Genomic DNA, 27,794 nt, shown 5'->3' with positions numbered 1-27,794 from the left:
GTCTGCAATTCTGAGCTCATGAAAAGTAATAAAACGCTTAACAAAAATAAACATGCCAAACAAAAATGTGATTGAAGCTCTGATGTCAGCCGTTGGCTGCACACTCCAGCCACAAAAAGCATTGGCAGCAAGAACAGGCTCCCTAGGCAGTTGGATGCAAAATGGCATCAGAATTGCAAAGTGGTAGCACACGCATGTGCGCAGGCACACACGCACACACAGTGCCATCTTTCTTCTACTCCCACGATGACCAGCAGACAACCAAACCGTGGCCAGGCAGATGCTTGTGGACAACCACATACGCTTCTGTGGGGTGCCTGGAAGGCTCCCCCCACCTGCCTCCCTGGCTCCCAGGAGCTGAAACCATCAAAGCACCAAAGCACATCTGCTACTTAGACCACAGGACACCACCGGGTGGGCTTCATTTTGGCCAAAAGTTATCCTCAGAGTCAAATTCCTCTCCATAAGGGGCATCCAGATCAAGGGCCACACCGAATCTCTCTGGACACGATTTTTGCTCTGGAGCACAGCACAGGAAGGAACCTCAGGTTGCCAAATCCCAAAGGAGAAGGCCAAAAATCAGCCGGGAAGCCAGTGAGGGCCACGGGGCACACAACCCCTGGCAATTATCAGAGACCAGCGCAACATGTGGGAGGCTCTGCTGGTCTCCACCTGGCTCCAGGACCCAGAATGGATGGGCACCAAGGCCCTGAGCTCTCACTCTTATCTGGGAAATGTTCACCCAATACAGTGTCACCTCCTGAGGGAAATAGTATTTCTTAAAAAATAAGAACACACATTCTCTGCCCCTGGTACCAGAACGTCTACTAGCATGAAAGTTCCAGCACTTACTACTCGATTATTTGATAAAGAACAGATGCCAGAGTGTTTTAAGATCTCTGGGGGCCCCAGACATTTTACTTTTGGAGGCTGCAACCAGCCGTGAGCTTGAGCAGGTTTGCACCAACTCATGAGAGCTGACTGTGAAATTTTTAGGAAATTTTCAAACCTGTTGTGAAACATAAACTGTTATTAAAAGTTAAATTATACAAATTCATAATTAAATACATTGTATTAAAAACAAAAGTAATATCGTTCACACCCATGATGACTATTATTAAAAAAACAAAAAATGGGGCTGGCCAGGTGGCATAGTGGTTAAGTTTGCACATTTTGCTTTGGCAGCCCAGAGTTCACGGGTTTGGATCCCTGGCACAGACCTACACACTGCTCCTCAAGCCTACATGCAAAATAGAGGAAGACTGGCACAGATGTTAGCTCAGGGCCAATCTTCCTCAGGAAAAAAAAAAGAAAGGAAGTAAAATGACAAGTGTTGGTGACGATGTGGAGAAACTGGAACCCTCAAACGTTGCTGGTGGGAATGTAAAATGGTACAGCCAGTACAGGAAACAGTGTGGCTGTTCCTCAAAAAAAACTAAACACAGAATTACCATTTGATCCAGGAATTCCATTCCTAGGTATACAGTCATGCGCCACATAATGATGTTTTGGTCAGTGACAGACTGCAGATACAATGGTGGTTCCACAAGACTAGTACCATACAGCCTAGATGCATAGTAGGCCACACCATCTAGGTTTGTGTAAGGTCACTGTACGATGTTCCCACAATGACGAGATCACCTAATGACGCATTTCTCAGAACGCACCCTATCTGTTAAGTGACACGTGACTGTATAGCCAAAAGAATTGAAAGTAAGGACTTGAGCAGATCCTTGCACGCCAGTGTTCACTGCAGCTTTATTCACAATGGCCAAGAGGTAAACACAACACAAATGTCCATCAACAGATGAATAAACAAAACGTGGTATACACGCACAACGGAATACCACTCAGGCTTAAAAAGGAATGAAACTCTGACACATGCTACAACACGGATGACCCTTTAAGATGCTATGCTAAATGAAATATGCCAGTCACAAAAGGTCAAATGTTGCACGATCCCACTTATTTGAGGTATTTAGAATAGGGAAATTCACAGAGACAGACCGTAGACTAGAGTTTACTAGTGGGGAGGGAGGAATGAGGAATTATTGTTTAATGGATACAGAGTTTCTGTTTGAGGTGATGGTAAGGTTCTAGAAATGGATGGTGGCGTCGGCTGCACAACACTGTGAATGTACTAAATGCATGCTTAAAAATGGTTAGAACGGTAAATTTTATGTTATGTATATTTCAACACAATAAAAAAATCTGAAAAGACTACATACTGTATGATTCCAACTATATGACATTCTGGAAAGGGCAAAATTATGGAGACAGTAAAAAGGTCAGTGGTTGCCAGGGGTTAAAGGGAGGGAGGAATGAACAGGCAGAGCACAGAGAATTTCTAGGGCAGTGAAATACTCTATACAATATTGTAATGATGGACTTTTCTCAAGACCCATAGCTGGTACAACCCCAGTGTAAACTATGGACTTTGGGCCATAACCATGCGTCAATGTTAAGTTCATCCATTGTAACAAATGTCCCATTCTGGTGGGGGATGCTGATAGAGGGGGAGGCCGTGCACGTATAGGGGTAGGCAGTGTGTAAGAACCCTCTGTACTTTCACTCAGTTTTGTAAACTGTTCTAAAAAATAAAATTTATTTGTCAAAAAAGTGTGCCCCCCCCCGAAAAACCCCACAAAGGTGATAATACTCAAAACTCATCATTTTCTAATTACCTTAGTACATTTTGCTCTTATCTATGCTTTTGAGGTTATTTACCTCTACCCCATCTGCAAGATGTAAAGTGCATCGAGAACACACCACAGGGGTGGTCCTGCACCTCCCTGCCTGGCTCCGGTTCGGTGAGTCCCAGGGGGGATGGCAGGAGGCCCTTGAGGAGCAACTGCTCCTCTGCAATCAGCAGGCTACGCATCAGGGCTGGGCCCCCTCACGCCCCCCCCCCGAGCCAGATGTTAACCATTTACCAACACCACCTCAGCCTGCAACCAATATCAAACACACTGAAATTCACCCCATTCTACATTAAATGTAATTTTTATCATTAAATTTTAGAAGGATTTGGGTACTTTTGCTGTTGAAATTATTTGGTTATAAGTAACATCTATAATTGGTTATGGTTTCTCTGTAAAAGTCATGACCAGTCTAAAATGAGAACCTCTGGTCTTAAAATTCATTTCAAATGTGACATTTTCTAAATATTAATCTTTCCTCTTAAGCTGTCGGGAGACTACTGAACATTAATTCTTTATACCTTTCTTTCCAATTTTAGGGCCAGCGAATTTTACTGCTGTGTCTCGAGCGTGTGTGTGGGACGGATAGTGCCTGTGGACAGCATGGTCTGCAGGGGCTGTCCCCTAGGTCCTCCACAGGTCAGCCTGAGAAAGGAAGTGGGCCCAGGAGCACGGGCCTCTGAGCTCTCACAACACAAAGCCAGGCCACCAGCAGCCAGGAAGCGGCACCTTTCCTGTAACACTCAAAGAAGTGCTTCTGAGACCCCTGCAGTACTGTGCAAGTCTAGTCTACACTCCGGGCCTCTGAAGGACAGGCTGGGGGCCCTTCTGCAGCCTCGGCCTGGACAAACTGCACCTTCCTGCAGATGCCCTCTCTATGGCACATCTGTCATAAGTATCCAGTGGGAAGGGCCCCTTCCTGGGTCCTTGCTGGTCTTGGCTTCCCAGTGGAGCTGTTCATAGACACCAGACTCAAGACTCTCTGAAGAGCGCCCGTACCCTAGTGGTTCCCAGGCCCAGCTGTAAATCAGAATCACCTGGGGTGCTGTTCCCTCTAAGACGCAGAATGTGTGGGTCCCATTCACCTGAGTTTTAAAAAACCAACAGCTCCCGAGGTAATTCTGATGCAGCTGTTCCACTGGGCAGCTCACTAGTTCAGTCCTCCAGAGGACGGCTGACTCCCTCTTCGTGTCGGGAACACTGGGCCACACAGGCTGTGCTTGCTCACCTCCAGGGCTCAGGGGTCACCTCCGTCTGCTCAGGCCACCCCACGTGCAGAGGCGCTCTCAGTCAATACTGCTAGGTGGCTCTCATCATCCCCAGATGAGGACTTCCACTAAAGCAGCCCTGGTTCAGGCTGCTCTCACGAGAGAGCAGGGTTTTCTGGGCCAGCTCGCACCCACCCTACTTTGGGGCAGGAAAATCAGGGTTCTGAGTATTAGCATAATCAACCAACGCAAATTAACAGTCTCCCAGCACACTGCAAGGCTCCAGCATAACAAGAATCACATTGAAAGGTTCCTTTTATTTCTTTTATTCTTCCCAGAATTCAAAGATTACATAAAAACTACTACGAGTACATTTCTAATAACACTGTTGCATAACCACAGTAAGTATGGAACCATACACAGTAAACACTCTTATCCATAGAGTCAGAAGATGCTGCAGGCTTTGTTAAATTTCCCCTCCTACCTGGAGTGCCGAATTTCTAACAGTTAGAATCCCAACCATTAAGCTCCCCAGAAATACATTTGATTTTTCGTGCGTGACTCAGAAGCACCATCAGGATGCTGGAACATTGCAAGGCACTCAGTGGAAGCCTAAATTGTCACTGTACTCCTGAAGTCCATAAATTAGGGGAGTTTCCGCTTGATAGATGGTGGAATCTTGGCTTAAAGGTAAGAAATTTAAACTGCGAAATACTATAAGCCAGAGAAATAAAGCTCAGTGAGCAGAGCTGCGGGAGTAGGGCGGACACTCCTCTACGTGCTGTCTCTTCTCTGTAGCGATGTCAGGGGCCAGGGCCTCTTGGCACACCCAGCACAGAGCACATGCCTCCTGGGGAGCTGTTTAGTGTCAGTCTGTACCTCAAAGACGCAGTAGCATATTAAAAACAGGCGTGAGGCAATGACACTCCCTGGTATCTAGCCAAATGAGCTGAAAACTTAGGTCGACACAAAAAACTGCGCTTGATGTTTATAGCAGCTTTATTCATCACTGCCAAAACCTGGAGGCAACCAAGATGTCCTTCGGCAGGGGAACGGATAAATAAACTGCGGTCCATCCAGACGATGGAATATTACTCAGCACCAAAAAGGAAATGAGCTATCAAGCCATGCAAAGGCATGGAGGAACCTTAAATGCATACTGCTAAGTGAAAAAAAATATGAAAGGCTATATAATGTATGATTCCAACTATATCACCTTCTGGAAAAGGCAAAACTATGGAGACAATAAAAAGATAAGTGGTTGCCAGGGGTTAAGGGGGAGGAAGGGATGAACGGGCAGAGCACAGAGGGTTTTAGGGCACTGAAAATACTCTGTATGATATTATAATGGTGCATACACGCCACACACATTTGTCCCAACCCACAGAATGTACAACACCAAGAGTGAGCCCCAATGTAAACTATGGACTTTGGTGATGATGACGTGTCAATGTAGGTTCATCGATTGTAACCATGTACCACTCTGCTGGGGGATGTTGACAGTGGGGGAGGCTGTGCCTGTGTCAGGTCAGGGGGTATAACGGAAATTCTGTATTTCTGCTTAATTTTGCTGTAAACCTAAAACTGCTCTAAAAGATAAAGTCTCCTCCAAAAAGGAGAGGAGTGAAGAAGAATGATTAAAATATGCTCTTTTTCACCAACTGCTTCTTCTTAGGGACTACTGTTTATATATTTATGGAATCGATGCTTTTCCCTTTGACTTGTAATATATTTACCTGCGCTAAGAGGGTTTCCATAGCTGGAAGTACAGAATTGCAGTTCCAACAACAGAAAAGGAGCTAAGATTTAACCACTGGGCAGGTTCCACCACAAACACAAATTCAGAAACTCAGGCCTCCACAGACCACAGCAGAAACAAAACCTTGGCGCCCAGGTGGTAATAAGAGCAAGGGGTTGATGGAGGTGAGTTGTAAGGAAATGGAGAGAAAAATAAATAGGAAGTTGAAACAGACAGGTCTGGTCTTTATTTATTTTTTTTTTTCCGAGAAACAGGTATTTTTTCTGCTACCAAGGGAATCTCTTGCTTAGAGTGAAGAAGTTACTCCTGTCAATTAAAAGACGACTCCAAACCGGCAAGGACGCTTCCCAGCTCTGGCCCCTCCCTCCCTGCATGACAGTAAACAAGTCATTTAATTTCTTTGCAAAACCTGTTCCCTGGCAGCCACTGGGCCACCCTCCCACGGAAGTGAGGGCCTGTGTGGCTGCCTTAGGTCCCAGGCTCACCTGTTCAACACCCTGGAGCCCCACTAGGCAGGGTACCAGGCCAGGTGCCACTCTGGGCAGAGAACCATCAGTCTGAATGGGGAAGCCTGTGGGAGGGGCCCAGCGCCTCCCCCTTGCAGCCTGTGGAACTGGATTTGGACTCATGGCCACATTCTCACCTCCTGCCCAGGACCAGGGCCCAGAACCCTGGGTACAGGGACACGGACAGCCACATCCACTCTGTCATCTTTTCTAAAAAATACATGGATCTGCCAGACAGAAGGTGGGAATCCTAATTATACATTCCACTCATCTTAAAAAACAAATTAAATACTGAGAAAGTAACTCTCAAATTTCCTTTTTGTTTTCTTGCCAAAGGCTGAAAAAAGAAAAGGCCGAGCTGCCAGCGTGAAAGGGGAGGCGGAACCCTCACGTGTTATAGGTCCTGACTCAGGAAGCCGTATCTCCAACCTGCAGCCAGCAAGCATCCAGGTCCCTGCAGGACAGGGAGGCTGTGGGTGTGGGGGACACTTCCAAAAGCAGCTGGTCATGCTAAGCTATTGAAGAGGGGGCGGAGCTGTTTGGCTCCAGGACCTTAAAACATGCAAAATCCAGATCAGGGTCCCTGGGGACAAGCATCTGGAAACACCCTTCCTGCCCAGCTCCATCTACTTATAGAGAGGTGGAAGAGACAAGTATTTCCATGAGAAGTAAATGCACCCCCTGCCCCAATTTCTGGGGTCACCTGCTTATGGTCCATTTGGAGCCAAGAACGGGGCACAGAGTTCAGAACCCTGAACTCTCACCAACGTGCTCAGATCCTGCTAGATCATGCTCAGATCTTGCTGGATCCATGGCAAGGAGTTTGGGAGTGGCAGCAGGAAGTAGAAAGCGACACATTCCTAAAAATTTGTTGTTGTTGTTGTTGTTTCCTATTTGATAACAGGAAGCAGCAGAAACCAACTGGGGTGATTTCCAAACCCTTTCTAAAATGAAAACCTTTCATCTCCCAAAGGAAGCCATTCCCAAAACTTTATGGTTGGAGGAAGAACCTAGTAATCGAGAAGCATGGGGAAATCAGACTGTTAAAGGCATCCCTTTGCAAACATGCCTTAATGTTCTTACCTAATACTTGACCCAAAGGGCATGCGCCAGTGTCTGCGTCTGCTCCAAGCCAGGCCTGAGAGCCACTCATTCCAGGAGGGAGAGCCACGCACTAAGAGGGGAGCACCCCGCTGGCGGCGTGGCCAGGACTGGAAGCCAGGTCTGGGGACTCCAGGTGCTCCTCTTCTTTTGCTGAGAGATAACTGTTCCTATGACAGCAGCTCTAGAAGCTCTGCATTGGAGGGGCTTGGGGAGATCATGGGGGGCGGGAGAGGCTGGTGGCCTCACACTGAAGCTCTACAGAGATCACGTGTTCATGTGGGGGGCTTTTTAAAGGAGCTGGTGAAGATTATGGGAGGGTTCAGCATCCCTAAAGCTAGAAGGCCTCCAGTGTCTAATATAATACACCTTGAGGAATATTTGCTCAATTGATTCCCAAGGAAGTATGAACCGAAAAACCAAAAGGTCCCCTCAGGGCTTCAATGCTCAAAGGCGGCCCCCCTCCCTCTCTGCACCAGGCTGGTCACCCGGCAAAGGTGGATCTGGGCCCGGGCCCTGGTCTTCTCGCTTTACAGACAATGAGCCTACAAAGGCACACATGACGCCACACTGCGGCACCTGACCTCCACACAGCGGGACCTCCACACAGCGGTACCTCCACACTGTGAACTGAGCCCTGACCACACTCACAGCCACCAAGATCTATGACCATCACTAGACAATCAAGCTTCTACCTGTCTGTTCCTACAATACATAAGAATGACCAGATGATGGTCACATTTGCAGGCTGTATTTGCATGAATGGACTTAAAATGTTGTTATACAAGATGCAAAAATGTTACTGGCGATGGCGGAGAGGGATTGAAAAAACAGGCGATCTTGTGTCCTTCAGGGTAGCTGACAGGGGGCCACAATCTGAAGCTGCTGTGACTGCTGGTCAGGACACAGGCCACATCATGTCCACACTATGGACAGAGCACACCGAGGTTTCAAATGTGTGCCCCAAGGCACAGCACCCGAGCCCCAGGCTTAGCAACAGCAGGAACTTATTGATTTCATGACAGTCAGTGATTTCACAAGTGGAAATGGAGAGACCAGCTAATGCTAATATTCTTACCATCAGCAGCAGCAACCATTTTTTAAGTCCCTAGGCCTTTCATACTCATTATCTTGACTGTCATTCTGTTAATGTGATTCCCATTGCAGAGGCAAGAAAACTGACGCTCAGAGAGGTTGGTGATTTACCACGGTCAAAAGGCCAGTACATGGAGGGGCCAAAATTCAAACCCAAGACTGACTACAAAGCCCAGGCTCTTTCTATTACAGCCTTAGGAAAGACCCTCGGAACCCAGTATACTGGGTGGTCTCTCATCTAGGTATTAACAAAGCCCAGCCCTGCTTACCATCTAAAGTCAGAGAGCGGTGGTTCCCCTGGAGCTCCCACCCATCGGACAGGGCCATCTGTGAATGCTGGGGGTGGTCAAACTCTCAGGGCACTGGGGGGCCCTGGGGAGCATTCTCCACGCCATGACAGGCTGTGGAGGCCCCTGGGACCACATGAGAAGACAGATGAAGTGGGAAGGGACAGATCAAGAGGGAAGGGAATGAAACTCAACCTGGTTTAGGACCCTTTTGGACAAAACTGGGGCCACCTATTCAGGCCACTCTGTCCAGCAGCCTAGCCAGGGGTCACCCCCCAGCCTGTCCTTATCCATCTTCACTTGTGCCCAGGAGCTGGCCCTCCTCCTGGGCATGAGACCACCAACTCTACTTTGGTGCTAACCTCTTGCAGGTCTGTGGGAATGCATTTTAAACTCCCTACCGCCCTTAAACTACACAGCTACTGCGGACAAAAATATAGCCTGGGCAGTGTTTCTGTGTACCTCTCCTCAAATTCAGTGTCTCTCTGCCACTGGTGCTGACGTTGGCCAGATGCATTCCGGGGCATGCTCTCAGCCAGTTTCATAAAGCTGAGTTCAACTGTGAAAAACAGGGCTGGTGTGCTCCTGGAAGGCCATGCAGGTACCACGGTGAACAGTTCCATTTGCTACTAAATCACATTGGGCTTACAAATTCAAAAATAGCGCAGTCTGGCACCCAGTTAAGGAACTAGAGTACAAAATTAACTTGGCCGCATCTTTCCTTATCAGTGATATCGGGCCCTTATATGCCCTGGGCGTTTTGAAGATGAGTAGACGTGTGGATATTCTCAGCCAGACACAAAGCCAAAAAAAAAATGACAGCCACTCTCCAACATCTGTAAGTACTTACAGGTTTACTTCCTCTCATATTTATTTCTTCAGGACTTTTCCAAAGAGGGGCTGCCTGCTTTTTCATCACCCAAATCTGAGTACAAACACTGCAAACGTCTTTAGAGAGAAGCATATTTTCACACTGAGATGTTTCAGCCCTGGGAATGCATTGTAAACCTCTATTTTCTTCTCTCCAGTTTACCACACTCTTGTTTTCCCTGGCAAAGGCTTTAGAGTTTCATTCTGTCAGAATAAGGCAATGTCGGCAGCATATTCTGTCCCCTCTCACTTCCCTCACATTAAAGTGGGTTGACGACCACAAACATTTTGTATTCATCAATGTCTCAGCACGCGCAAGCCTGCAAATCAGATTCAACCCTCATTCTTAGCTAGAATTCCTTCCACAGTCCACAACTTCCTCCAAAAAACTCTCCTAGCCCAGCTCCTCCTTCCTGCAGCCTCGCAGCCTTAACAGGGCGCCAACTTCACTTCTCTCCATCTGCTCCTTTTGACTGGCCCTCCAGGCAAAAGTTGAGTTTGAAAGGCCAAGTAGCCACAAGTGCAAATTCTAATGGCACCAAACAGGTTTTAGTTAAACACACAAGAAAAAGACCAAGTTTCTGAGCAGCGCAGAACACTCAGGCCTTTGTGACTTAGTGTGGCTCATTTCTGAGTTTTTCCTTGCCTAGTTTCAGTGTTTCTTCCTTCACAATGACCACCCCTCTAGAAGTCTGGGCATCTCCAGTGTCTAGGTCAGAAACCCAGACATGCACTTATATGTAGCAAAGGTTTGCTGCAGCTCATTCAAACTTATCCTTGAGTTTTCCAGTGGAAAAACGGGGCCACCATGCTCACCCCCAAAACAAAGCTGCACACCCTGCTCCCTCGGGAAACATCTTAGGGCTTTGGGTTTCGCCTCCGAATCCTGGAAGGCACCTCTTCCTTCTTGACATCTTGCTTGGCAATTTCACTTTCCCCATACAGCTCATCACAAATATTAATATTAATATGTATATTTTGCTGAATTCCCGCCCTGGCAGACATGGGGTGGGTATTATTATCCTCCGTTTACACCGGGAGGGAACTGAGGCTCTAAGAGGTTGTCACTCACGGCCATTCAGCTAAGTGGCAAAGTGGATTAGAACCCAGGCTTGTTTGGCTTAAAATTCCTTGCTGTTGCCTCGCTTAAGAACAGCTGTCTTCAGCTCTGGGAGAAGTCTCTGGATCCGGTGCGGCCCAGCGGAGCAGATTTAGATTGAGGGTCTTTTAAAGATCTCCTCCTCTCGGCGATTCTCAACAAACTCCCTCTGGGGAGCCCCCACCCCCCGACCTTCGGCTCTGGGACGCCCCTTCCACCCACTCCCATTCCTGCGCCTTCTCCTTTCCAGCCCCTACCACCGCGACCCTCTGGGGTTACATGCCCGCAGGTGCCCACCCAGTTGGGGACGCATCGGGGCGCGGGGAGGGGCTCAGGGTCCCCGGCCCGGCCCTCACCTACCTCGTCCCCGAAGCGCACCACCTTCTGGCCGGTGGGCCCGCGCAAGCCGGGGAAGCGCGCGAGCTCCTCGGAGTCCCCGGAGTCCCCGGGGTCGCGGGGTGCCGGGGCGCTCGGCCCCACCAGGCACCGGTCGATGATCTCGTCCTGCTGGGCGGGCGGCAGCCGCGCCCACTCGGGCCCGTACTTCTCGCGGATCTTCTCCTTGTCCTGCATGATCTTCCTGGCCATGGGGCTGAGCGACGAGAAGTAGGTGAAGCGCTTCCGCTCCCGGTCGTCCAGAGGCCGATTCCCGCTCATGACGGCCGAGCGCGAGGCCGCGATCGCCGCCGCCATGGACGCCATGCCCGGCCTGCCCGCCGCTCCCCACCCCGCGCCTCGCCCGCCCCCACCGCCAGGAGCCCCTCCCCCGCCCTCGCCCCGCCCCGCCGCGGGAGGCCCGCCCCCTGCCCCACCCCTCCCCACCCCCGAGACGGGGGCTCTTTCGTCCCCGGAGCCCCGCCCCCTGTGCCTGCCCACCTCGGTAACCCGGCGCCCCGCTGCTCCCGGGAGCCCCGCCCCCCGTGCCCCTACCCCGGGAAGTCTGCACCCCGGGCCCGCCCCATCCCGGGAACCCCGTTCCCCTCTGACCCTGGGACCACGCCCTCTGCGCCCCACTGTCCCCGGGATCCCCGCTCTCTGCGCCCCCCTACCTCCGGGATCCCCCCCGGCCCCGCCTCCCGGGAGCCCCGCCTCCCGCGTACGCCCAACCTCGGGAACCCGGCCCTCCGCGCCTCGCTTCTTGCGACCCCTTGCGGCTCCCGGCGTCCTCCCGATCCGCCCCATGGGTTCCTGCGGTACCCTCACTTTTCGGGGCCCCCTTTGGCCGGTTCACGAGGTGGCTGGCGCTTCCCCAAGTTCGCGCCCGGCGGTCTGATAGGATTGCTGGTGGTGACGGCCATAGTGCCACGTGGTCACTTGTTTGACAAAGGAAACTTTTCTCCTAATGTGCCTAAGAAAGCCCCGCATTTCAGGACCGCCGCCGCCACCTTCCCACCCTGTGCTTTTTCCCTGCTGAGCCATCTTCTTCGCTATCTTTGAGCCGTCCCAAGACACTAGGCCGGGGGCCTGGCGCCCTGAGCTGACGGAGAAGAGGTGGGCACAGGGCAGCGAGGAGGCCCAAGGGGCCACCTGGAGAGACTGGACTAGTCGGGCACAAACTGTTAAAGTTAGTTCCCGCTCCTCCTAAAGAGACAGGACGAAGATGAAGTACCGGGTAGCTCATCCTGCCTTTATCTCATCAAGGGTGCTGGGAACACCCTTGGCAGGGCAGGTAGCAGGGCTGGCAGCCGGCGCACCTGTACCGCGTTTTGCCACTGCACCTGAAGAGGTTTTCCCCTAGCGGCCACGTGTCCTTTCCTTTCTCAGAGGCCACAAACAAGATGACAAGATTTATTTTGGAATCTCAGAACTCACAAGAACTGTCAGCATGTCTATGTTTGCAAACAAACTGAAGAGGGGTGGGAAATTTTCATCGTCAGGCAGAGAAGTGACACCCCAACAGTGGGGGCCCGATATGTCATTTTGAAGTGTGTCCCAGACCACAAAAATTAAAATAGAAATTAAAAGAACCTTTATCTGCTTTGCCATCTGGCTGATTTGAACCAGACTGTAACAGGTCTCGGAGGAGAACTAAGTAACCACGCTTAAAACAAGAAACTGCGTTTCAGCTGTTACTTAAGGTATTTACCTCTGGAGTAACACTTCGATAATTCTGTAACACAATCAGGGAAATAACTTGCAAAGTTCCGTTTTAAATGTGAGATGGCCTAATCATTTTCTGGCCCAGAAATGCTAAGAAAATATTTTTGGAATGTCATGAATGTGACAAGCTCTACAATAAAAGATAACGCTATCGACAGTGTTAGCAGCGTAATATACTGAAGCAGTGGGAAAAGCCACCATCTGACAGCCTGGGTTGCACAGTATGTGACGGACTGCTTGTGAAGACACCAGGTTGAGAACAGCTTTTTGAAATTATTCTTCTCTAAGTCTGTGCTATATAGGATCAGTACACTAACCTGAATCCCACTAATTTCTCCCCTCTAATCTCTGTTTAATAATGTGGGTGATGTTTAAAGATTTGTTCTTGAAATTTAATTAACAGTCTTGGAGCTTGCTTTGAAATTCACATAGGAAGGGTTCTGTACTATTAGAAATTTGGTCACATGTGGTTTTCAAAGCAGTTGCAAAAATAAATGTTGCTTTCAATAAAGCAAACCCAATTAAGTGTTTCGGATCAAATATAATTTATTGCCAGAGAAGTCATAATATAAATATGATGTGAGATAATTCAGGGACATCAGCCCAAGTATGTGAAGTCCATGATCTGGATGATAAGGAGTAACTAAAAGAAAACTTCTTCCAGATTATGAGAAGACACTGGGGAATTAAATGGCTCTGACAGATGACTTGGCTGAAATTGGAGGGGGGGGATATTCATATGAATATTCACTCACTCCAGGGAAGAAAGAAAAATAGCCAAACTCCAAATACATAATAAAATAAAATAGGGGGATGGCTCTAGCGCTAAGCATCTTCTTAAGCAAGAATTTGGATGGAGCAGTCTACTTTGTCCTTCTTGTTGGAGTTGGGTTAGCCGGTTGACTCTGCTCACAAAATGCAGAGACTAGCACGTGGCCCCTGACTCTCTGAAATGCTTTAAAACCTTGCAGTGGTCCAAAGGGCATTCCTTTATTCCACATTTGACTGAGTCATTTGCTACTTCACGTTAAGCACGACGGGGAGAGGAGAAAGGGGTATGAGACAGAATTCGGGGGTATTTTTCCTAGATCTCCTGGCGATGGGCAGTCCATATATATGCATGATTAGCTCTTCAGGACCCGAAGGTGGTGGAAGTTCCTCAAATGCTTTTCTTAGAATCAGGGAGACACAGCAACGAGAGCTTTAAGTAAGGATGAAACTGTCTCTGGGGTCTTGAACTGTGGAGCTCTTCCTTTGCAAGTGCCACTTCGGTCACTTTTCTCAGAAGTGTTCCTAAGTCCCCACCAGAATGTAAACTCTACAGTAGGGAGAACCTTATGTGTCTTGTTTACTGCTGGGAACAAGGATGTCTGATTCAGAGTAAGTGCTCAGTGACAGTTTGTTGAATGAATTATGAATACATGCATGCATGCATGAATGAATGAGTGCATATTACATAGTTTGCATTATTATCCCCTCTTTACAGATAAGGATGTCAAGCCATCAAAGGAAAGCACTCACCTGAGATTATCCCCCATCACCCCTCATAGTCTGTGATGGAATTGAGATTGACAGAAGAGAGTTCTCTTTCCCTTTTGTTAAAAATCTCCAACACGAGATTAATATGTCTAAGATTAATTAATGGGTTATTAACAATAAACTGAGTTCATGGCTATAATTTATTAGAGCTTCTAGGTTACTCAGTGGTGAAACACAGCCCTGATTTGTTCAGTATAATATTTGAACACCCAGATGATGACCAGTATTTCCAACATCTTGGCTAACAGTTGCTGCCCTGGGTCAACCCTATTTAAGAAAATCTATTGAGAGAGACATGAACAGCAAGGCCATTCCCCATGGTTGAAGGTTACCCTGAGGGGACCTCTGGGAGACCTGGGGACTGACAGGATTCAACGGCTTTGGAAAAAAGCCTAGAAGCAATAAAATGGGGGGCACTTGAAGTGGGGCACTGTCATTGTGCGCCTGCCCGCCACAGAAATGGGCCAAGGGCATGAAGCATGGCTCGCACAAAGCTTCTGCTATATACCTGTCTAAGCCTCAGTTTCTTCAGCTTTAAGATGGAGCTAACAGTACCAACCTTCTAGGGCAGGGTATCAAATGAAAGAGAGAGGGTGACACGTGAAAGACCCTCCCTCAATCCACGCTAGTGAGCCAGCGTCTCGGACTTCACGTCCACTTGTCACCACATGTGCTGTATTTGTCCTGTTGACCTAAAGGGAAGGCCCCTTGGTCCCTATGGCTATTTCAGGACTTTGATCTTATTAGTTGAAGGTAAGGGCAGGGCCCCTTTCTTCTCTTTCTGTCGCCCATCCCAAAGTTCCTACTGCACAGCCAAATGTCAGGTAAGCTCTTAGTACAAATGTCTGTTGAATGCATTTGTTGTCCCAAACAATTTGTGAACTCACTCCCCTAATGAAGATACCCTGCAAGATAATGGGAAACCACAGGGCAAGTGTTCCAGTCCTGCTTCCAAGAGCCGAGTGACCAGTTTTGATGTTTTGTGAGCCAGTTGCTGAAACTAATGGTGAAATTCCAGGCACTGTGGCAAACGGATGACAGTTTGGGGAAGGGAGCCTTTGGTGACATGGCAGGACAGTCTCCTGGTAGATAAAGCCAGCCTTCCTTACAGATACACTCAGCTTGGATGCAGGCAGGCTCCCTGAGGACGATGATTCATTCTTACATCTGTTACTGCTTATTCCAGATGCTGCCCTGAAACAAGACTATTCTCTGCGTTTCACTCCCACACCCGGAAAGAATGGGCGATGGACAAGGATGAAGTTGGTTTATTTGGAAGTGTGCTTGGAGGGCAGGGTTCATGACCAAGACAAAGAGGCAGGAGGCACAAAAGGAAAGACGTGATTTTACGAATCTACTGTTGGCAGAAATTGTGCTTTGAATATTCTGAGGGGTTGAGTTATTTTTCAGTTGTAAGGAGAGCTTTCACTGAGACAACCACGGTCTGTCACAAAGTCCGGGCAGGTGAGTTACTTCTTCTGCCTTCAGGAACAGAATCATCTTCTCTGGGCAAAACCACATGACCCACACGAGGCTCAAAACTGGGCCCTTCTCTCCACTGACATCATACCTTTGGTAGCAAAGATAATTGGCTTAGCTGCTCCGTGAAAAATGCTAAAAGGTTGCATCAACAACAGAAATCTTCTACCTGTCTGGATTTTTACATTTAGAAAGGCCTCTGAGATTTTCAGTCCTCTGCAAGAATATAAATAAGTCTAGAAGCAATTGTTCATCCTTTTTTCCCTCCACCGGACACCCCCACCTCATTATCTCGAAATATAAAAATCCCATCCTTAAGACCTAGCTCCAGTGCCTCCTCCTCCATGAAGTCCTCATGATCGCTCACACCCAAAAGAAGATAGGTAGGCACAAGAGAGACAGTTCACCCCTTTGTAGTTTGATCTCGGATAGACTTCGGTGTCCTGGGAAGAACGATGCCAACATTTTTGGCATTATACATGTGTGTTACAGACTGCATGTTGTGTCCCCTTCAAATTCATGTGCTGAAGCCCTGATTCCCAGCGTGCTGGTATTAGGAGGTGGGGCCTTTGGGAGGGGGTTAGGTCATGAGGGTGGAGCCCCCATGAATGGGATAGTGCCCTTTAAGAAGAGCCAAGATAGCTTGTCTCTCTCTTTGCTCTCCACCAGCTGAGGACAAAATGAGATGGCAGCCACCTGCAGGCTCCACCAGACACTGGATCTGCTGGCTCCTGGATCTTGGACTTCCCAGTCTCCAGAACTGTGAGAAACATTTGTTGTTTAAGCTGCCCACCTATGGTATTATTGTTACAGCAACCTGAACTGACTGAGACAGTGTGGAAGTGGCTTCAAATTTATATAAAATCTTTGGTTTAGTAAGAGTGTAGAAATGTAGTTAGAGAGAATGAGGGAGATGAGGATGGCTAATGGGGAGGATGGTATAACAGTGTGGCAATGATTTATTGATTGAGAATTCCTCTCTCTCTTCTTCTAAACTATCTGTTCTCGACTTCTAAACACCCCCAGATGTGGAACGCATTTTTCTCTCTTCTGTTCTTCTCTTCAGGCTGCCCTGACATTTGTTAAATGGGCTCCTGGCTCTTGGTTTGTGAATGTCACCACTTTGACATCTGCAGATAGTCATCCCAGCTGCCCTGGGGGGTTTAGTGGAATCCACCAGAGCTCTCTGCTTGACAGGAGACGTGAGTCTGTTTGTTCCTTTACCTCTTTCATCATTAGCCAGAGCTCAGGGACTTGGTTAAAACTATGCAATTTAAAAAAGACTGACTTTGAGGGGGCAGCCTAGTGGTGCAGCGGTTAAGTTCGCACATTCCTCTTCTTGGCGGCCCGGGGTTCGCCGGTTGGGATCCTAGGTGCAGACATGGCACCGCTTGGCAAAAAGTCATGCTGTGGTAGGCGTCCCATGTATAAAGGAGAGGAAGATGGGCATGGATGTTAGTTCAGGGCCAGTCTTCCTCAGCAAAAAGAGGAGGATTGGCAGTAGTTAGCTCAGGGCTAATCTTCCTCAAAGGAAAAAAAAAAAAAAAGACTGACTTTGGGAATCGTATTTTCACTCTACTGCCCCTGCTTGGATTTAATCTATGTCCTTAGCTCCTTTAACCTGAAATACTATTAATATACCAAGATGCTACGAAGAATGGAAAAGAATGTGGAAAAATGAAAACCGTTGTCTGCTAAGTTTCTGGGATTATATGTTATTTTTCAACTTCTGTGAAATTGAAGTTTCACAGAATGTCTGTGAAAAATGGAATTCTCCTCACCCTTCAAGGTCCAACACATTCATCACCTTTCCTGAGGAGCCGTCTCCCAGCTATCCACTTCAGGCAGAAATAATTAGGTCCTTTTGGTTTTCCCATAGCACTTTTTATGTTGTTCTGTTATAGTCATCATCATTTTGTCTTATTGTTTATATCTTCCTTCTGAATCAAGCCTGAGATCAAGCAATCCAGACTAGGGAAGCAAGAAAGAGACCCAGCAAGAGAGTGGATAGAAGAGAGCAGAAGCCAGCGCAATGCCACATGGAAAGAACAGAGAAGGTATCAAATCAGAGGCTAAGAGAGAAACGAGAGACCAACTGCACACGATGCCAGAGCACCATCTAGCACCGATAGATCTGGGAGTGAGTGACAGCATTTGGACTCTGACTTGCACTGATCGTGGCCGGTGGGAAAGGCTTCTTGGAGCCCTCCCTGGTCTTCCAGAATCTCTGGCCTCATGGTGTTGGGGAAAAGAATGAGGCCTGACACACTAATCTCTCCTGAGATTTGATCACACACTTTCTAATTCATCTTGACGCTTTTTCTGACTTTCCCATTTCTGATCACATCTCCAACACTCTAGTAAAATCTGTATCAAAACCTCTTATCGAATGCTCCCATCAATGGTTTCGTTCTCTTTTTGAACCTTAAGTGCTAAGTAATGGGAGAAGGGTCCACCTAATGCAACTTCTCCATTAGTGCTTATCACCTGAGAAATTCCCTATGCATGTTTTTCTGTCCTCAATGCTCTCACTTCACTGTAAAAAGGGAAAAACCGGTGGCTCATATGGAACTATGTGATTGTCATTTTCCCCCATATATGTTTCTCTTTCTGGTTTGTCCACATTTTTCAATCATATCTATTACTAGAATTGTTATTCCCAAATTGCATGCAATGTTTAAATTATGCATCAATACTAAAGACACAGCTTTTTAAGATGTTTAAAAACCTGATTTCTAAAATAAGGTGACTTCAGGCCAGGACCTTTTTTCAAAATCTTGACTTTAAAAGAAGCATTTAAATAGAACATTACAAAATTTGAAAGCAGTTATTTCCCCAAACTATTCCTAAAAAGAGCCACTTACTTTTTTAGCTAAACTTTATTGCATTTATTTATATCATTTTAGAAACTAAAAAATATCCGATTCAGGATATAAATTGAGTTTATTTTTTCATTTCCATCTCAGGTAATTTTATGTATTTAATTTGTCAACTAATTTTAAAAATTCACTTTGATCATAAAAGTAATAAAGGTCAACATAAAAATATTTGAAAAATAGAGACACACACACAGCATATAATTATGTGAACATTCTATTTTGTACTCTAATCCTTTCTCCATGCATATGTATACATAATAAAAACAATGGTAAAACTGTTTTCATCATATAATAAAGCTATTTTGTTGTATAATAAAAAAATGTTATTCTGTAATTTTCCCCTTTCATTCAAAAATATTATGAATGTTTTTCTAATTTTGTTAAATATTCTGAAAGATGATTTTAGTAGTCTTATACTGTTCCAAAATAAGGGAATTACATAATTTATTCAACCAAACCCATATGTTGGGACTTTTACAAATTCCGGAAGGGAGGTCCCTAGTAAAATTCACTTTTCTTGAAACCATCTCTCTCTCTCTGCCAGTGGGTGGGCTGGGGTTTTGCGTCTGTGACCGTGTCCCCCTGGCGAGGCGGCAGGGCCAATCAGAGCACTCTGCTTAGGAACTTGAATCTGAGACTGAGAGACAGGCCAGAGGATCTGTGGGCAGCAGAGGCTGACAGGGAGAGAATCCCATTCTTTCAAAACATGATTTTGAGGGAGAGAACACAAACATCTTGGCTTCTCCTTAGCCATCCCCCTACTTTCCCAGTCCTTTCCTGAAGCCTGGCTGTAGGAAGCACAAGGATGGGAGTGTGTCCTTGTAGGAAATTCTCCTAAGTTAGCTTGAACAGGTTTCTATTTCTTGCCACGAAAAGGGTTCTACCTAATGATAAAGGAGTAAACGTTTTTAAGGATTTTGATACATATTGCAAAGCTTTCCTCCAGAAGAGTAGGGTCTACATTGTAACTTTCTTGAATTTCTGTACAGAGGATCTTTACTAGATATAGTTCTTGGTAGGAAGCAAGTCCATAGTGTAATATTAAGTGCTACCAAAGGGAAAGAACCAAACACATCCATTTGCAAGGTATCAACAGAGCCTTAATGTGCACTTACAGGGTGCATGCCGTAATCATAGTTGGCGTGCGTAGGCACAGGACCCAGAGTACAAGTGGAATTTTCCTTCTGAAAGGCTGAGGCTAGGGTAATTTTCCCAACTGATTTGAAACAGAGAACTATTCCTGTAAATTGCAGTAATCGAAGCCCATTTGCAAAGAGGCAGAGGACTTAGAATCTGTTGCTGTCATCTGAGCTCATTTTAGCAACTAAATGTTAAATCCTCATTTCCTGGTAAGGGGGTCTCTGCAGAGAAGGACTGAGACATATAAATAAAGCTGGGGCAGGTTTCTGCAGAGCTTCTTCTGAGGGTCTCGTAGCCACACCCACAGGATGGATTACAGATGTTATTACCCCATTGTTCCTGAGGCGTCATCCTCAAACCTTCCATGACTTGCTCTCTGTTAACTTGCCATCTCACTTCTCATGATTTCCAACGAGCTGTTTGGTTAGTAGCTGGGCATTCTGGCAAAGTAAAGAAAGATAAGGGAAAAAACTCCACCGACCTAATTAGGGTCTGGCTGGACCAAACAACTCAGGCTCCTTTCCTGTGTTCCTTTTAAAAGGAGAAGTTCCTCTGAAGCTCTTTAGCCTCTCAGGTATCTGACAAGTGACACCTGGCAAGAACCACGCCCATTTTACAAACATGGAATCTCACTGTTGCCCAAAGTTGGTGGATGCCTTTTCTCCAGGCATTAAAACTAGCTTATGCATAATGCTCCAACAGCAAATTAATGAAGTAAATTGAGATCAAAAGTGGCTGTCAGGCATGGACTGAATCATTTGCGCTCGAGAGAAGAGCTCCCCTTTGCTCTGCAGGGAACCTCACTACCAAGCCATTTTCAAAGAAGCATTTCAGATGTCAGCCTCTCGTGGCACTTCTCACCCTCTGGCATAGCTCTTCTCTCACTTGGTCATAATTACTGATTTCCTTCCGAGACAATTGCGGAACTTGGTAAAGACGCAGGCTCTGGATCAGACTGCCCAGGTTCAAGTCTCAGCTCCACCAACTACTGCCTGTGTGATCTTAGGGAAGTTTCTTCTGTTCTCTTCTTCCATTTTTCCACAGGTGCCATCTTATTTCCCACTCTACACGTCTCACATGAGGACTAAATGAGACAGTATAAGTGTGTGCTTAGCACAGAGCCTGGTAAATAGTAAATGCTCAACAACGCTGAGCTGTTATATTATTTGCTTGCCTATTTCCTTAGCTCAGCTATGAGCGAGCAGAAACTGTGTCTTTTTCATTTTTGTTGCCTAGCAGTTAGCTCTATGCCTGGCTCTTATGGTGGGCTCTCAGTGAATATTTGTTGGCTGGCTGGATGGATGAATGAATGAATGAGCTAGAGACAGACAAGTTTTTGTAAGCAGTGTTCTATGTCCCATCTTGTTCCTTTTTCTTGTATTGGAAAGACACTTGTAACACTGAGAAAGGAGTATGGAGAAAGGTTTTCATGGCATAAGCTCTTCCTCATCTCTGTTGGGTAGACATCATGACCCTTGTCTACTATGTGATGGTCTGAGAACCATCTTTTTGCCATAGCCATCAACGTTTTTCCCTAGACAAAATAAACTATCTACGTTTATGATCAAGAAAGTAGAAACTGTTAGTGAACTATAGGGTTTAAGTTACCTCATTGAAAGCATAGTTCTACAGGATCAGTTTCCTAATGATGCAATTGTTATGAATACAGCCATAAGCAAAAATAGTAGAGAAACATACAGTAGTGTAGTAAAAATATGGAGATGCATGGGCCATATGATCTCAAAACTTAGGGTTAAGGTTACCTCTTGGGGATGGCAAGGGCTGCTGATGAGATTGGGGGGCAGTACTTGGAGAGCTTCAACTGTATTAGGGATGTTTTCTAAGCCAGGTGGTGAGCAACTAGGTGTTTGTGTATCATTTTTTATACTCCTTGTGAGTGTCAAAGGTTTCTTAATAAATCGAAAGCCATAGCCAAAGATCATGAACAGTTTGAAAAAGAAATACAAATGGCCAATAAATACATGAAGAGATGTTGAAGTTGAGGGGGTGGGGCCAGTGATGGCAGGTGGAATCTGTGACCAGATAGTACCACAAATGTAGCAGCAGAAGATCAGTTCATCAAACACCATGAAGAAGTACAGTAACACTGCAGAACAGTAAGAAAATGACAACTCTCCAGAAACCAAACCTGAGGCCACAGATTACAATCTAAATGATGGAGAATTCAAAATAGCTGTCATAAGGAAGCTCAGTGAGTTATCAGAAAACAAAGACAAACAGTTCAATGAGCTCAGGAATAAAATTAATGAGCAGAAGAGATACTTGACCAAAGAGACTGAAGCCCTTGAAAAAACCATATGGAAATTCTGGATATGAAGAACAGAATTACTGAGATAAAAAATAATGGAGAAATCATAAAAAATAGAGCAGAACTTATGGAGGAGAGAATTAATGAGCTCAAAGATAGAAATCTAGAAATGCTTCAGGTGGAGGAGAGAGAACTAAGATTTTTAAAAAACAAAGAAATTCTTGGAGAAATATCTGACAATTAGGTAAAGTTGAGAGGGCAGAAAGAAGAGGGAGGGAGGGAAAGAGATCAAGATCAAGCAGAAAGAAATCCTAGAAAGAGATGATGGCCCTACTGACAGGAGGAAGCAGCTCCGCAGCAATAGTTCTCTCTTCTTTGTGCTTCTGGGGGGGGTCAAGGGGTACAGGCGATGAGTAGACCCACACACTTGCCCCCAACTCTGGACATTAAGGACAGAGTCAGGGATTTGAAAGGCTTTCCTGAGAGTGCTTCTGAGTTTTGCTTGTCTACTTTGAGGGGGGAGAAAAAAAGGAAAGTTTAGACTGTGAAATTACCTCTGACCCTTATGCCCAACATAGCCTAGTTTAAGGAAAGTAGGAGCCAGAACTGTATTATTCAACTGGCCAGTTTTCCTGCAGTTGGTTTCTCCTACATCTGCCACGTGGGATTCAAAAGGCTGTTTGGTAAAGGTCTTTATCAGTGTAAAAGTCCCTGTGGTATACCAAATGCATATAAAAAGGAGAAGCTATTTTAAATTAGATCTAATTTTTCTGAAATAATCTTCTCAAATTAGCTAATTAATTAGAGATGGTCTAACAATTTGTAGCTGGCTCACTATACAACAAATAAAAATTTCAGTGCTGGAAGAAACACTGTGGATTAGTTTCACACTTTCATTTTCCACATAAATTAAGGCCGGAGAGATGAAGTGGCTTGTTTGATGGTGGGTGGCCGGGCTGGTTATGGAACCCAGGTCTCCTGACTGAATACTTTGCAGCGGTTCATGTGCCTTCCTCGGTTCTAGACCAGTCTCAGGGGATTCTTGACTATAGAATGTCGCAGGTCCTCTGCCACTTGAGGACATTCTAGTGTTCCCACGTGTGGCACAAGCACATTCCACTCTGTTCTCCTGACTACATGCACCCGAGACACCTACTCCAAGACTGACCTCGGGGATGAAGTGGCCCAATTTCATTGTTGGAAAGGCATCCTGCATGTGATTCTCCTAAGTCAGCAATCATCTGTGCAATGAGGAACTTCTTAGCTTCGGATGTAGCTAATAAAAATAAGAGGTATATTCCAATATGCCAAAGTCAGCAATGCTGAGGCTCATGTCGCCTGGTCCAATGTAGATGTTTCATCCTCTATGGGGGCTTTCTCGGTTTCTTCACGTAGAGCTACTCCCCTCTCCTCTGCTCCCACCAGATTTCTTAGGCTGCATTATAATGACCTGACTTGTGTTCTCTCTCCCAGTAGAACTGTGAGCTCCTTCAGGGCAGGGTTTCTATCTCACTCAACCATATCTCCAGCATCTAGAACACTGCTTTGGCCTCTCCTAGTTGTTGGGACCAAATGATGCCAGCTGGGTCTGGGAGGAAGGTGCCATGTGGGCCAAACAGGAATATAGCCTAACTTTCACGCTACCAAACAAAAGGCCACTGTAATCCAGGGCACCGTGTGAACTGTCATCTACACCAGGATACCTTTGAATGAAAAGGGGCACTATTTATAACTACAATGGGAAAACAGGCATAAATCGACTGTTCTAAGCAAACTGGGGTGTATGGCCATCATTGTAACCCAGGTTTGGAAAGTTTTACCTCTGGAAATTATGCTCAATAAGAAAAGAAACATTATTCTAAGTAAATGCATGACTTGAAACCACTAAGAAGAAAGGTCTGCTGAACAAAATAAAACAAGCATATTCTAGCAAAGTGCATTGGACAAGTCAGAGATTGTCAACCCAGAAATTGCCCATTTCTTTTTTTGTTGTTGCTACAGGTTATCACGTGACTTTACCCTATGGCCACGATTGATGGGTCTAAGTGGTCACCTGACCTAAGCAGGCCCAATTAGAGTCCTGTCCCTGAGATCCTGGGACTAGAACTGAGAGCAATGGCCTGTCATTGGGTCCTGGATGCAAAGCTTAGTGCTTTTGGTAGCCCTGCACCCACCAAATGTGGAGCAGGGGTTTTCAAACAGCAAGAAGAGCAGAAGTGAGAGACAGGGACAGCCCCCTCTGGCCCACCCCTGACATTCTGAGGGACCAGAGCAAGACTACAAATGGAAGATCACAGACTATATGTCTAAGCATTTGGAATTTATAAATCTATTGTCAAATAGAATGTGTTCTGTCCTCCTGTCTTAATACATTAACAAAAAAATGGATGAACCTGTAAGACTACAAGTCTTATATATTCAAAAGCTGAGAAAATATCAGACAAGTGAATTTAATCATTATTACACACGTCTGGGTGTCCTCCATAGGCTGTGAAGTCCACTTGAGTAACAAAGATATATGTGATTCATAAACCATATTAATTCCATAAAATTATCCTTCTTGCCTTCATTTTGGCAAAGTCACTAATGTTGTTATACTCAGGATTTTCACTCGATTTGTGCTCTAGTAATGATCTAAAGGATTAAAACATAACGTGTAATTGTAGTCAACATATACAAACTTTCAATATATTTTCACACAATGTAAATTAAATGTAAAAGTTTTAAACTTTTTGTTGCTAAAAGTTTTTCCTCTAAAATGTTAAATATTATCTAATAAAATTAAAGGCAATATACAAATTATAATTTACAAATCTTAAATTTAAAATTAAACTTCTTTAAATAAAGCTGGATTTTTCATTTAGTTTTAAAATATAATTTCAATTTTAAATATAAAAATTATTCTAAATTCTAGCATCCAATGTCCACCTAGTTGCCAGCGTAAAGAATTGGTATCATGCTCCATGTATGCTGTGCCTAGAACGACATATTTTAACAGTTACCATGTGCAACTGTTACATATGCCATACATATGTATCTCATACATTCACAAGAACCTCTGGACTCGGGTCACAATCAAGGACAATGATGCTCTCAGCACTACTGGGAGGAGATACCTCATGTAAGAATCCATTGCATTCATGTTACGTGAAGGGAAGAATTTGACAAGACAGTTTTTCTCTTTTATCTAAGGCATTCTGATTACTCAAAAAATTTTTAGGAGAAATGTACCAGTATGTAATCTCAATACTTTTTGGTCTCATCATGAGCCATGAGAATGTTTGGAAGCTTGGTATTGGTCAGGTTGAACCTAGGTGAACTGGAGCTGTGCTTCTGTGCACATGCATTACCAATATTACGGCATCAGTGACGCTAAGCCAAAGGCGGAGCAGGAAGGAAATATAGAAAGGGAAGTCAGAGGGGTCAAGTAGCATGGCGATAGGTGGATGAAGATTGTTTTAAAGAAAATATTCTTCATACTGAATGAATTGCAAAAATCACGATTTTACTAGTAAGTAAAGGCACTTAAGATGCAAGTGTTCATAGACAATAAATTTTTAAACTCACAAACAGAAACATAATGTCAATTGTTATGATAGGAGAATTTTTGAAAAAAAATTTTTGGAGGCATAAAGGCTGGGAATAAGCCTGAGATAACATATAGTGTTTCTTATTGGGTTAATCCAAGTAAGAAATCACTTATTGTTCACACAAAACTAAAAGGGTAGGTAATATATTGGATGACAACCAGATTTTGTAATGTAATGAACAAAAGAAAACAGCTATAAGAAAGAACAACTAATATTAGTACGATGATGCTTAACGGAGATAAAAAGGTCAAATGGTAAAGCTTTATTAAATAAAAATAGTCACAGCTAAAGAAGACTCAGGTTAGAGGTTTTTAGTTGACTTGCGTCAGTAGTGTGATGAAACTGCCTTAAAGAGCTACTATAATGTTATAGTTATATAAAATCTATGGTATATATTTATGTTTTCATATATACATATATTTATAGAAACTTCTGGCTGCTGGTAATGTTCTGATTCTTCATCTAGATGCTGGTTGTAAAGGTGTGTTGGGTTTGTGACAAGTCATCAACGTGGACCCTTACATGAGCATTTTTCATATGTATGTTCAATAAAGAGATTTAAAAAAGAAAAGGATAGCCCCTTTACACTCTGCACTGGCCAGTCCACATCCGGACGATTATTTTTATGCATGAATGTTTCACTTTAAGAAGCATGAAGAGGAGGTAGAGGTATACAGAGGAAGAGGGAAGAACAAGGTAAGGGGCTATTCAGCCTGAAAAAGGCCTGTGGGGGTTTGTCAGGAGTTGTGCAATAGATCAATGATGGCGCTATTCACTGAGGTCCATCACCAGTCCTGTCAGCCCTGTCCATGGGACCTTGGGAAGCTGCTCATTTCTTATGTTCCACTCTCTTCAATTACCAATTGCAGGAGCTGGACTAGAGGATCTGAGAACCCTTTAAGTTCTCAAGTGCTGTAAGCATTGAAAGGCATGTATAAAAAACACGTTTAAGTATACATTTTAACAGTGTTAACTGGTTCCCCCACGCAGTTCTTCTTTGGTGTTGCATGTATTTTTACATGTTACTTTAAATCTTTGTGAAATGGAATGGATAGTTAACATATACATATTTACTATATGTGCCATATTCACTTCAGAAGTTACTTCTACAGCAAATTGGTCATTTAATTTGCATGTAAGAATTGTTCTAGACCCACTAAGCCTACTAATGGAGATTTATTGATTCCAAATTTATTTCTGGACTGAGATGTATTACTTTAAATTCTGATTCTAATAAGTGACAATTCTTAGTCTTAGCTGAGATTATAAACTTTGACAAATTTTTTCCTTCTTAGGTGATCTCTAGAGTTGCAATAAGTAACAAACCAATTCATATGGTCCCCTGATGGGTGACTGCTGGATCCTCTGATAATATGGTGGCATTTCTACCTAGGAGATGACTGGAAGCAATCAAGCTACAACACGTTTTATTTGTCTGACTGATTTAGTAAGTGGAAGTATACTTAGGAGTTAAGGCCAAGGGTGTTGGACCCAATCCCCACTGGCCCACTGCCAACCACTCTTCGTCAAGTGCTTCCTAGGGGGGAAGCACTCGGGCAAAATTCAAGAGCTGTGATGGGTAAGTCACTCCTCCATCTGAGCCATCAAAGTGGGGATAACACTAGTGCTTACTTCACAGGGCTCTTGAGAGGATTAAATAAGGTTTTTATTAAATTAAATGATGTACAACATAATTAAATAATGTACCATACTTAGACAAACGCCAACCATAGTAAGTGCTCAAAATGTGTTAGCTCCAAAAGACCCCCCACTCCCACCACAGAGAAGGAAGCACTTGGTTGTAGTCCCCACAGGAAAGATGGCAGCAAGCCTCAGAGTGAAAGCCCACACCCAGCATGGCACCCAAGAAAAGAGGAGTGATGGGTGACAGGGGAATCTCCAGTGACTGGACAGATCAGCCATATCCTGCACTGGTGCCTACTGGTGCCAGTAGGCAGCCGAGGGCTCTGGAGAGGTGAGAGGCCAGCAGACTGGAGAGGGGAAGAGCAATAGGTAACGTATCCTCTGTGCTGACCAGCGTCCGGGCAAGGCAGTAGCAGATGCAGCATGGATGGAGGCAACTGCCTGAGCACAGGGAGTGTGAGCTAAACCTCAGTGGGGGCTGATCAGGACCGAGGACTGCAGGCCGCTGAGAAGCCCGGCTCAGGACATCA

At 45.3% G+C, this 27,794-nt stretch overlaps 1 protein-coding gene across 2 annotated transcripts in view; it reads right to left on the bottom strand.

Moving 5' to 3' along the window:
* Positions 1-11,386, bottom strand: part of C1H1orf198 (chromosome 1 C1orf198 homolog) — a 33,358-nt gene extending 21,972 nt beyond the window's left edge. The window contains exon 1 of one of the 2 annotated variants that reach the window (XM_008526741.2): positions 10,985-11,386. In XM_008526741.2, the coding sequence (XP_008524963.2) occupies positions 10,985-11,326 (342 nt within the window). In that variant the 5' untranslated portion in view covers positions 11,327-11,386. The remainder of the gene's footprint in view (positions 1-10,984) is intronic. The other variant, XM_070569077.1, reaches the window with a different exon arrangement.
* Positions 11,387-27,794: the final 16,408 nt, after the last annotated feature.

Source organism: Equus przewalskii, chromosome 1 (assembly GCF_037783145.1).
Source record: "Equus przewalskii isolate Varuska chromosome 1, EquPr2, whole genome shotgun sequence".
Lineage (NCBI taxonomy): Eukaryota > Metazoa > Chordata > Mammalia > Perissodactyla > Equidae > Equus > Equus przewalskii.
The sequence above is the reverse complement of the archived record's forward strand: the minus strand, read 5'-3'. Positions and strand labels throughout refer to the sequence as shown.